The sequence below is a fragment of the Taudactylus pleione genome, unplaced genomic scaffold (genome assembly GCF_031769625.1).
Source record: "Taudactylus pleione unplaced genomic scaffold, aTauple2 ptg000959l, whole genome shotgun sequence".
NCBI lineage: Eukaryota > Metazoa > Chordata > Amphibia > Anura > Myobatrachidae > Taudactylus > Taudactylus pleione.
Window position 1 is genome coordinate 3,956,949 of NW_028285360.1, and position 12,583 is coordinate 3,969,531.

General features: G+C 50.3%; 1 protein-coding gene across 1 annotated transcript in view; it reads right to left on the bottom strand.

Annotated features, from left to right (window-relative positions):
* Positions 1-12,583, bottom strand: part of LOC148473178 (uncharacterized) — a 99,912-nt gene that overhangs the window by 58,530 nt on the left and 28,799 nt on the right. Inside the window, exons 3-4 of the mRNA XM_088459957.1 lie at positions 11,470-11,536; positions 677-705 (exon numbers count right to left, since the gene is read on the bottom strand). Of these exons, the coding sequence (XP_088316083.1) occupies positions 677-705; positions 11,470-11,536 (96 nt within the window). The remainder of the gene's footprint in view (positions 1-676; positions 706-11,469; positions 11,537-12,583) is intronic.

A 12,583-nucleotide genomic window follows, 5' to 3' on the forward strand; every position in this document is an offset into this window, starting at 1 on the left:
CACATCCACTTCCCCGTTCACAAGCACCTTCCCGTCACCACCCACAAACGGCACTGACACTCAAAGTAGCGTCCAGTCTGAACTACAAGCGCAGGATTCCCGGCCACAGTGACTGGTTCGCGCAGGCGTACTTTGACGCATACGCAGATGTGCGATAATCAACCCTAGCGAGCGAGCGCAGCTTAGCGACCGGGTCTGAATCAGTCCCTAAATCTTTACATAAATACGGAGGAAATACTATCTATACACATATTTATCATTTGCAGAAGACATCATAATGCGGCTATACTAGCTACCCAAAATTGGTAGACCCAATGATCGGAATAGGCCTACTGTGTGTCCGAGAGTCATATGGCGGCGCGAAGGAAGTCTCCTCGCTCTGTGGAGGTCACTGTGGCTATGGTTGATATAAACACAGTATTTGAGAAACTGACAGTCATACTGATGGAATGGAGGAAATGGTAATCCCTTTAAAACCTTATCACTATAATCTACCAATTAGGACTCAGACTCCTATTCTAGAATTGAACTCACTATGTATTAATGATTCTTGAATGTCCACCACACTGTACCTATTGTTTACCTGGATAAGATTTAATGATTGTTTTTTTTTGCTTTTGTTTTTTTTTTACTTCCCTTCAAAAGTTAAAATAAAAATGTTTTTTGTTTTTTTTACCTGTGTCTTTATTTTCTGTGCACGAGGGCCTAGGTAAAAAGAAAGGAAACCAACAATTAAATGTCATAAATATATAATCACTTATATTTCCTTACCTGTAAAAATTTGATGCACGCACGAAGAGGGAAATATAATCGGTTCCTGTCTTGCAAAATCACAGACTTTCCAAGATTTTGCCAGCCACTCTTTAAACAGCGATGTTATTAAAGGCAAAACCTGCAGATACCTATTACAGCTCTACAGGAGGGAGAGCCAGCATATAAATGGATTAAAAAAGGGGTGCTCCTCCCCTTTCTCTGAATACAGAGGACAGCAGCAGCACAAAGTAGGTGCCCAGTAAAGCTGCGTACACACTGACAGATACATTGGCCAATGAATTGATCGGCCAATGTATCTGCTGTACGTCGGCCAGTGTGTACCCCGCAATATGTCGGTGAACTTCATCGTACACCAACATATCGCATTGGCTGTGTGTACGGGCAGCCGCAACCCGAGGGCACAAGCAGATGATGGCCGTTCAGTGTGTATGAACTACAATTATCTGCAGCTATATCTGTCAGGTGTGTATCCACCTTAACTCATCCCATTACAGGGAATCACAGAGACAAAGGCTACCAGAGTTGAATGAAAGCACTGTGTCCTTGTGGTTTTTATATGACCCTGAAGCCAATTCTCTCAATCTCTACTTATCTCTATATAGCTGTGTAGACTTAAGAGCAGGGCAGTGATTGCGCCGAGTGACAATATATGTGGGTCCCAGGGACCCAATCACAAAAAAATATTTAAAAAAAATGGGGTCCTACCTGACCATTTCTGGGTCCCATCATAATTTATGCTTTAGAGCTCCCCATATGCCTCTCAGACCTCCCCATATGCCACCACACATCCCCACATACCCCTAGAATGCCCATCTGATACCCCCAACAGCATCAGATATTCCCACATGCCCCTTAAATGCATGTTTAATGCCTCCATGATCTTACAGGCGATATGACTTGTCTGTACACAAAAGCCATAGTGAATAAGTAGGTTTACCATACCATCCCTTTAAAATGATACAGTTATCGATTACACAGGTTCTGTGGCTAATTAAAACCAGATGAAATCCAGGCTTGAAGTCAGCCAGAACCACAGAACCTGTGTAATTCCTGAGTGTCATGTTTAAAAGGGATAATATGAGATATGGTAAGAACTTACCCTTGTTATCTCTATTTCTACGAAGTCCATAGGGTTCCACAGGATACCTTGGGGTATACGTGTGACGTCAGTCGCAGGGCACCAAAGAGTTAAGCTTTCAGCCTCCCAGGATGCACTAGGTCCCCCTCCTATACCCCGCCCCCGGGCCAAGGCACCTCAGTTAGTTACCAAGCCATAGGCCGGAGGAGGAGAAGGAAGAGAGAGAACAAAGATCTGGACACATACAAGAATCACATTCTCACCAGAGGGAGACGGAAAACCGGTGACCAGAGCAAAGCCCATCTGCAGCACAGGTGCGACAGGGCGGGAGTCCTGTGGAACCCTATGGACTTCGTAGAAATAGAGATAACAAGGGTAAGTTCTTACCATATCTCATATTTTCTACTTCAGGGTCCATAGGGTATCCACAGGATACCTTGGGGATGTCCCAAAGCAGTATCCTTTAAGGGTGGGGACGCTCCTGTGCAGAAAGGAGAATCCGCCGCCCGAAGGAAGCATCCTGAGAGGCGAAGGTGTCAAACCTGTAATACCTCACGAAGGTATGGACAGAAGACCACGTAGCAGCCTTGCAGATCTGGACTGCAGAGGCACCACATCGAGCTGCCCACGAAGTACCCACAGACCTAGTGGAATGAGCCTTCACAGAAGGAGGAACCGGCAGGCCTTCATGAAGATAAGCTTCAGAAATAGCCATACGGATCCAGGCTGCCAAAGTTTGCTTTGAAGCAGGCCAACCCTTTTTACGGAAGCCATAGAGGACAAACAAAGCGTCCGACTTCCTAAACGAAGAAGTGCGGTCAACATAAGTCCTTAAGGCCCGCACAACATCCAAAGAGGCCTCACCCACGGAAAGACCCGGTGAGTTAAAGGCCGGAACAACGATTTCCTCGTGAATATGAAACTGGGAAACAACTTTGGGAAGAAACTCGGGCCGAGTGCGGAGCACTGCCCTGTTCCCATGAAAAACCAAGAAAGGGGGTCTACAAGAAAGAGCCCCTAACTCAGAAACACGTCTGGCCGAAGCATTAGCCAGAAGGAAAACAGTCTTAGCTGTTAGCCATTTAAGATCCACTGAGCCCAGTGGTTCAAACGGCGGTCCTTGGAGAGCCCTCAGGACCACAGCCAAATCCCAAGGCGCCACAGGTGGAACAAAGGGCGGCTGAATGCGGACAACACCTTGCATAAAGGTGCGCACATCCGGGATTGTAGCAATCCTACGGTGAAACCAGACAGATAGGGCCGAAACCTGTACCTTCAAAGAAGCAAGGCGAAGCCCATGATCTAGTCCCGCTTGCAGGAAGGCGAGAATCCGAGACAGACGAAACTCCCGCGGTGCATAACCTCTCGGTCGACACCACTGGAAGAACGTATGCCACACGCGATGGTATATCCTCGCGGAAGACGGTTTCCGAGCTCGCAACATGGTACGCACCACAGAGCTGGAAAACCCCCGGGACCTCAGCATGGCCGTCTCAACAGCCACGCCGTCAAAGACAGCCGAGTCAGGTCCGGGTGACGACAAGGACCCTGAGACAAGAGGTCCGGTCGTAGCAGCAACCGCAGAGGACTGTCCACGGACAGACCCTGAAGGTCTGAGAACCAGTGCCGTCTGGGCCACGCGGGAGCTATCAACAGGAGCGTCCCTCCTTCCTGTTTTAATTTCCGGATTACCCGTGGAAGAAGGGATACCGGAGGGAACAGATATGCGAATCGGAACGTCCACCGGACGGACAGAGCATCCACCAGAGATGCCCCTTCGTCTCGTGTGCGAGACCCGTACACCGGCAACTTGTTGTTGTGCCGGGACGCCATTAGGTCGATCTCTGGAAGACGCCATCTGTCCACCAGTAGTTGAAAAACGTCCGGGTGCAGGGACCATTCCCCCGGGTGAACATCCTGGCGACTTACAAAGTCCGCCTCCCAATTGAGCACTCCCGGGATGAAGACCGCTGATATGGCCGGAAGATTGCGCTCCGCCCAAACCAGGATCCGAGACACCTCTACGAGAGCCGCCCGACTGCGAGTTCCTCCTTGCCTGTTTATGTAGGCCACGGTGGTAGCGTTGTCCGACTGGACCTGCACCGGGTGACCCTGGAGAAACTGCTGTGCCTGCTGGAGAGCATTGAAGACCGCACGGAGTTCCAAGATATTTATTGGAAGCTCCGCTTCTGTCGGCGACCACCTGCCCTGGAACAAGTGTGGACCCGAAACTGCTCCCCAGCCCCGAAGACTGGCGTCCGTTGTCAACAGGACCCAATTTGGAACCCAGAACGAACGTCCCTTGTTGAGGTGGGTCGTCTGTAACCACCACACAAGGGACAGGCGAACCTCCGGGGTGAGCACAATCGTCTGGGACTTCAGAGACTGAGGCAGCCCGTTCCACTTGGACAGGATCAGGTGCTGCAGAGGTCTGGAGTGAAACTGGGCGTATTCCACCATGTTGAACACCGACACCATGGAGCCCAGTAACCTCATCGTCGAGTGTAAGGACACCCGGCGGCTGTGCAGACAACTGCGCACCCTTGACTGTACAGCAGAGATCTTGTCCTCCGTCACGAAGATCCTTTGCTGTCCCGAGTCCAATAAGGCTCCAAGATGCAGAATCCTCCGAGACGGGATTAGAGTGGACTTCTGCCAGTTGATTAGCCAGCCGTGCCGTTGCAGCAGTGCAATGGTCAGGTCCAAGTGGCGTAACAGGAGCTCTGGAGATCCTGCCACCAATAACAGGTCGTCCAAATACGGCAACATGCGGACTCCCTGCAGCCGCAGAGAAGCCGCCATGACCGCCATCACCTTGGTGAAAACACGTGGTGCTGTCGCCAGGCCAAAAGGTAACGCCCGAAACTGAAGTGGTCGCTGCGGATTGCAAACCTGAGGAACTGTTGATGGCGCAAAAGAATAGGGACATGCAGGTAAGCGTCCTGTATGTCCAATGACACCATGTAGTCCCCAGGTTCCAGCGCCAGAATGATGGACCGTAGGGTCTCCATCCGAAACTTCGGGACCCGCAAAGACTTGTTGAGTGAGAATCGGACGATATGACCCATTGGGTTTCTGTACCAAAAATAGATTTGAATAGAAACCCTGGCCCCTCTGGGAGAATGGAACAGGCACTATAACTCCAGCCTGGAGCATAGTGTGCAATACCTTCCGCAGTTCCGTAGCCCTGTTCCGGTCTGATGGTAGACCCGTGGTGAAGAATCGAGCCGGGGGTCTGTGACGGAAGGAGAGGGTGTATCCGTGGGAAGCCACCTCCAGAACCCAAGTGTCTATCGTAGTGGTTGACCAACACTGGGCGAACTGTAGCAGGCGGCCTCCCACCCTGGGATCCCCCAAAGGGAGGCCCGGACCGTCAGGCCGCAGGCTTGTCATCTGGCTTGGGGGCCGGACATCTGGTACTCCATGCCTGCTTCCGGGGCTTGGCCGATTTCTTAGGACCAGCCTGTCGAGGAAACGACTGTGGTTTGGGCCTGCCCTGGGCCCTAGATGACCGAAAGGACGATGGTCCAGAACCAGAAGGAGCAGCGGCCGACGGGAGACAAGCCGATTTTGGCTGCCGCCAGCGTGGCCACAATCTTATCCAGATCCGGACCGAAGAGAACTTCTCCGGAAAACGGCAACGCTTCCAGACCTTTCTTGGAATCTGCGTCCGCCTTCCAGGATCGCAGCCACAAGGTGCGACGAGCAGCTACCGCTGCTGAAGAAATTCTAGACACCAGAGTACTAATGTCTAGAGCCGCCTCGTTGATGTAGGTGGCCGAATCACGGAGATTGCAAATCAACTCCGCCTGTTCGGCTGGACAGTCGGATTCAAAAGAAGCCTCTAATGAATCCGCCCAGCGCTCCATCGCTCTGGCAACCCAGCAAATGGCCATAGCCGGCCGTGCTGCCCCCCCTGCAAGGGAATAAGCGGACTTCAGGCAGATTTCTACCTTGCGGTCCGTAGCATCCTTAAGGGAGGACATGGATGGCATCGGCAATGTGGCACTACGGACAAGACGGGTCACGTGAGAATCCACCTGTGGAGGGGATTCCCACTTAGCAAAATAATTATCCGCGAACGGATAAGCCACCGCCAGGCGTCTCTGCGGCTGGTATCTTTTGCCAGGTTGTTTCCACGCCTCCTCTAAATGGTCCACCAACTGACCCGAAAGAGGAAAGACTGTGGCATCGCCCTTCACATCTTTGAAAAAGGCATACTTAGATTTAGCCGCTGGGGGAACTTCGTCCTCAATCACCAAGGCTGTGCGGACCGCCCGAATAAGTCCAGGAATATATACTTTGGACTTAGCATCAGTGTCCTTAGTATGGAGAGGTTCCTGATCGTAAGGATCCAGAATCTCCCCATCATCAGACGTCCCTTCGTCATCCTCATAAGGAGCGGACAGAGACGCCACCGGCCTTTTATGAGGCCGCATCACAGACTCCCCTTGCAACACATCCGACAAGTGCTGTACAGAACTCGTCAGGGAGTTAACCCACGCTGGTTCCTGAGAACCCGGGAGCGGGGAAATAGGGAGACTGTGGGGTACCACCAATTGTCGTGGGAACCCCTGCATGGGTGACGACACCACAGACTGCTGGGACAAACCCATCGGAGTAAACGCGGGCTGCGGAGCTAACTGGCCCACTAAAGCTGTTAACGCCTGAGCGAAACAAGCCCAGGGCAGCTCCTGTACCGGTGCTGTAACCGTAATAGGCCGCGCCATGGACAAACACTGCCGGCAAAGGCCCTCCGCGCTACCCTCCCCCTCCGCTAACGGTACTTTGCACGTGGTACACTGTAGCCGGAGGGGAAAATCACTTTCAGACATGATGGCACCACGTATGTGACCTCTCTCACCAATTAAGTATTAAATAGGCGAGAGACCACCCTGCAGCACCACACTGCAAGGGCTTTAAAAGAAAGAACAGGGACAGTAATAAAGCTGACAGTTTAGAGAAGAAAAGTTACAGGCAGCGCTAGCACAGTCACATACAATGCAGAGAAATAACAATTCCTGCACTAACAGCGCTGATCACTCAACTACACAGACACAGGGCCTGGTAGGACACAGCGCTGCATACACAGACCTGAGCCACAGCGGAGGAGAGGTATGCGGGGGGACCCAGACCACGATGCTTCCTTCCAGGCTTCCAGCAGCGTTCACCATGCGTTGCAGAGAAGATGGCCGCCGAGGAGCAGAGAGAAGCTGGCCTGGGGGAGGAGCGCTGACACAGGACCAGTCAGCACAGTGCAGAGAGGGCTGTGTGCAGCGGGGGAGGCGCCGGCTGTGAGACAGGGAAGGCGCGCTCCCCTGGCATGCATTTAACCCCTGGGACGCCGCAGCGCTACCGCTCTGCTGCGGTCCGCTGTCCCAGGGGGTAGTGGAAGCGCAGGTTGGTCGCCTGGCTCCACGCTGCAGCCAGTCCCCAGGGAGCCCCCTGCCTGGGGACTTAGGACCATGTGATCAGCGGGGACCCACCACGGGACCCCGCTGCTTACCTCTGTCCCCCTTGAATCCGGCCATGGTCCGGAGCATCTGGGGTCACCGCTAGCTGTGACCCCAGACGCCCACCAGCATCCCCGGATCAGTACCGGCGTTCTGGTACCAGCGGGGTGTAGGGAAGACAGCATGGACGTCAGGACTGACTGTCCATGCTGTTCATCCAGATGTGCAGCCACAGCTGCATGAAGAAAAGCTTCAGGGGCTCTTCTAGCCCCCACTCCAACAGGTGCACCCGACTCCGGCCGGGCACCAAACTAAACTGAGGTGCCTTGGCCCGGGGGCGGGGTATAGGACGGGGACCTAGTGCATCCTGGGAGGCTGAAAGCTTAACTCTTTGGTGCCCTGCGACTGACGTCACACCTATACCCCAAGGTATCCTGTTGATACCATATGGACCCTGAAGTAGAAAGTATGGTTAGCCTATGAATAAGGCATTAGGTAATAAGAGACATATCAAAGGATATATGTGGAATATCCTAGAAGGCAACCATTTTTGGTGTTGGAATGTAAATATTAAAAGCTACTGGGATGTATGTACAGGAGACCACAGCAGATATTACAGATATCTGCTGCAATGCCCTAGTCTTCATGTTAAGGCAAGCTGGGGCACCTTATCAGAAAGGGACACTTCCGTCCGAAAAAGGGGTGTAAAAATTTTGAAAAAAATGACGTGTCTTTGAGTTGCGTCCCCTTTTCACCACAGTAGGGGGCGTGCCCAGCACTCACGGAAATGCTGGGCTGCCCTCAAGCTCTCCCTGCAGTGTGAATACATGCCATGTGGGTCACTGCGGCTCAAGGGTGGGAATTGCTGTTTTAGCTTTTCACTGTATAGTAGGTCATATTCACGTTATGTCACACAGTAATGCACCTTATAACAGTTATGCCTTTTACATATTTATGCCACAGAGTATTGCCCGTTACACCATATGCCACACATTCATGCCACAGTGCCCTTTACACATTATGCCATACAGTAATGCATGGCCTTTAGATGTTAAGCCACACAGTACCCCAGCAGCCTCTTACCTAACTGTGTCCCTCTAGCAGCCCTCACCTGCTGCCTGGCCCACCACGGCTGCATCAGCAGACAGCTGCACCAGCCCGGCACTCAGTGCAACCCTAGATTGAAACTAGCATTGCTGTCATACAAATCTGGCACTGTGCGTAAGCCAATTTGAGTTTGCGGACTGGCAGCTGCTGCCGATTGGTTGCTGATCTGTGAGCTCCGGTTGGCTCATGACCGGTGCCTATTTGAATGACAGCGGCGCTGTTAGTGATGCGTGCAGGACAGTGGGGCCGTGGCCCTGGAGACGCGCTGCTGCTGAGTCACAGGGAGGGAAAAGAGCAGGAGAGTATGCTGGCTAGGACTTGTAGTTCTATTTCATTGGAGCATGCTAGGACTTTTAGTCCTATATCATTTGGAGATCATGCTGGGACATGTAGTCCCTATAGCATTCGGAGAGATCTGGGGAGTATGCTGGGGCCTGTAACCCACAGTAGATACTGTGAGACGGTGAGATTATGCTGAGCCTTGTGGTTCCATAACAGCTGGAGGCTGTTACCCACAGACCGGGCCCCGTTAAACAACTTACCTCAACAGCCAAGGCAGTATCAGATACATATCTGCTGCCAGTAGCACTGTCAAGACTCCAGAGCCCAGCCCAGGCATTAACTTCCTAGTCACAAGAGGAATGGCCGCGGCCATTTCCTTAGAGACCATCTCACCAGGTGGGCCTGCGCATAGCAGCTGCAGGAATGGAGACAAAGGAGGGAGCTACAATCTCTCTAGTGTCTGACCGTGTTGTGAGGACACAGTGACGCCGGCCAGTTGCAGGAGAGATGGCGGCGCTGTCCCCGAAAAACGCGCTGTGCTGCGACCAATCCCTGACAGGGATTGGCCGCGGCACAGCGAGTCCCAGCTTTTTTTTTTTAAAGGAGAGTCCCCGGTCCTTAATGCCGGGGAAAATACGTGCTATAGCGCGTATTTGCAATCACTGGCAGGGTGTGATCCCTCATCAATTCCTCTCAAAGAGCAGCTTTGAAATTAATTAATGAGGGGGTCATACCTTGTTCCCAAGTCTGCACAGTGATTGTTCAGTGACAATCCCAGAGATAGCCAGACTTCTATATTGAAGTGCTTGAATTTTACTTAATATCCTATAAAGGATGTAGCAACCCAGTGGGGTTGTTGTGGTGACTGAATGGGAAGATTGTGGGCACTGAGTGGTATGTGTGTGCCACATAACTGCTCAGACCTAAGGTGCATAGACTGCATGTTTGTATTCCAATGAGCACACTGTGTGAATTCGCAGCTCACTCTGTGAGAGTGCTGAATCTGTAGTTAACCACAGAATGTGATGGCATACCATATCTGTATTGTGCACAGAACACGTCGATTAAGGCGTCAGCCTTAATGATCGGAATTTCATTGCTTTTTTAAGTTTGTGTGGCAGAACTTCAGTAGGTTTTGTGAAAATTCAGATCATGTCTTATGGTGCATACACACGGTCAGATTTTTCCTTCAGATTTGAACGATAACGATTTAAAAATCGTTCAGTCGTTCATATCTGAAGGAAAATCTGACATATCTGACATGCCTGAACGATGGACGATCAACGATGCGCGTTCCCGTTTGTCAGATAACGATATCTGACATCTGATGGGTTTGCAGTCAGACTTGGACGATTCCATTCATTTTAATGTAGTCAAAAATCGTTCAATCGTTCAAAACTTTGGTAAAATCGTTCAAATCGTTCAATCGTTCAGTCGTTCATCTGACAAATCTGACAAGTCTGACAAATCTGACAAATCTGACCGTGTGTACGCTCCATTAGAAGTCTTAATGGGACATGTTGTCAGGTTTTTTCCCCTGTCCAAGGCACCCCAGGCCTAGGCTGATAGCCTGGGGCTATCCCCGACACCCCTGGGCGGTGGGTGTCGGGTTGAATATGTATAGTGTATTGTTAAAAAAAAGATTGTCTTTTGCAGGTGAACCACAGGTCCCAGCAAGCCTCCCCTACATGCTAGTACTTGGACAACCACAAGTACCAGCATGCAAGGCATTAGGGTCCACTGGCACCTGTAAAAAAAATATTAAATAAATACAATACACTCTAATATTGTAATATTTAATTTTACTGCGTCTTCTCCTGTGGGGCGGCAGCCTTTAAGCTCTTGTGTGGCCGCCGCCACCCCAGGGCTTCGTTGTCTTCGCCCGACGGGCACCAACCCGCCAGGGCCTCGGCATCTTCACCTGGCAGGCGCCAACCCGCCAGGGCTTAAGCGCCCAACGTCTGGCGTACTGCAGCATTTAAGCTGTCTCTCGGATCCAGGCCCGCCGCCAACGCCCGCACTGCTGCTGAGTCCCTCACTGCCGACGCCGCTGATGGCCGGGTCCCCGCCGCTGCTAACGCCCGCTACCATTGCTGGGTCCTAGCACTGCTAACGATCGCAAAGGACAGCCATCTTGGTGCACCCAAGTGAAGTCACAGTGAGTACAGCTGCTGAAGGCACCAACTGAGGCTGCACAACAAGTTGAAACTTTCTAACTGTATAATGGCACATTTGTGAGGTAATAGTTTAGAAACTAACTTTCTAATTTACCAGAACCCCAAAAAAGCACCTACCCTGGAACTACAGCTACCTAATAAAATAAACCCAAAGTCTAAATTCGCCCCCTACCCTGACTTATGCCTTCCCAAAAATCCCCCATAGAGAACAGCAGAAAAGTGGTCCTAATTGGGAGCGTCAGAAAAACTGACATTTGGAACTTTAGATTACTCCCAAATTCTTTTTTTTTTGCCATGAAATTTGTAATACAGCACCGAGCGACAGTTCTACCCATCCATGCTAAATTTCAGCTCAGTACCTCCAATAGCTTTTGAGGTGTAGCCCCTTAAACTCCATGCCTCCCCCCCCCCCCCCCCCCCTCCGGAGTTCTCTATGGGAGAATTCCATTTTCTTTTAGATTCAGCCTCAATATAAGGGCACGACTGTGCCCTTATAATACACACACAAGCATACAGTATATAAATACATACACACACACAGCCACATGTGCTATAGAATATCTTGTTACATTGCTTACCAGAGCAGAAAATTTCTTACCATTAGGCTTTTCATATGTGAGGTCTTCAATGTTCACAACTGAATCATCATCGAAAGGAAAATCATACTGCATTTAGAGAAATGGGAATGCATTAAAAAGGTTAGCAACCCTTGTTTGACTCCAATGTTATACATATAACTATTTGACCGGTACTTAAGAATATAACAAAAATAATCAACAATTTCTTATACATTGCTTGAGGCATGCTTATTACATTTAAAATGTCTTATGCCCACCTTTCACGCACCTATCTTTTGTATGAACAAGCACACAAGTCATGATCTAAAGCTAGTTGATGCTGCTTCAGTCTGCAAAAGAGGCATTTAGAACAACTGTTAACAATGCCTAATTGTCTAACTGACTTTGGGCCATTCCAAACCAATGTATACGTTTATATTTTATGCCACATGTACATTTGTGGACATTTTAGAAGCAAATACATCCGGCTTTGCAACACAGAATGATTGCTATTCTAGTAACTAATAACGTGATCCTTCCTACAGGGGAAAAAAGCAAACAATACTTAGCATAGGACAAAGACAATTGGCAGGGACGTGTACGTGTGTGTGTACGTGTAGAGATAGATATCTATCTATCTCACATACACACACTGTGACAAAAACGCTGTACTTGATTTATCAAGACCAGGCATCCTTCTTCATTGTTCCATCGTCGGCTCTCGTCGCTCATGTGTCCATTGCAGGCACTTTCAGCAGTGGACAGGGGTCAGCATGGGCACTCTGACCGGTCTGCAGCTATGCAGCAATCTACGATGCACAGTATGTTTGACACCTTTCTATTATAGCCAGCTTTAACTATTTCAGCAATTAGTGCTACAGTAGTTCTTCCTTGGACCACTTCTAGTAGGTGATATCCACTGCATGCTGGGAAAATCCCACAAGACTTGCCATTTTGGAGATGCTCTGACCCAGTCTTCTAGCCATCACAATATGGCCCTTGTCTAAGTTGCTCAGATCCTTGCCTATTTTTCTTGCTTCCAACACAACAACTTCAAGAACTGAGTGTTCACTTGCTGCCTAGTACAGTAGTTCCCCAACTGAGTGACATCAGCAGTTGACGAGCTAAGGGAGAGGAGAGACAGTGGTATCTGGT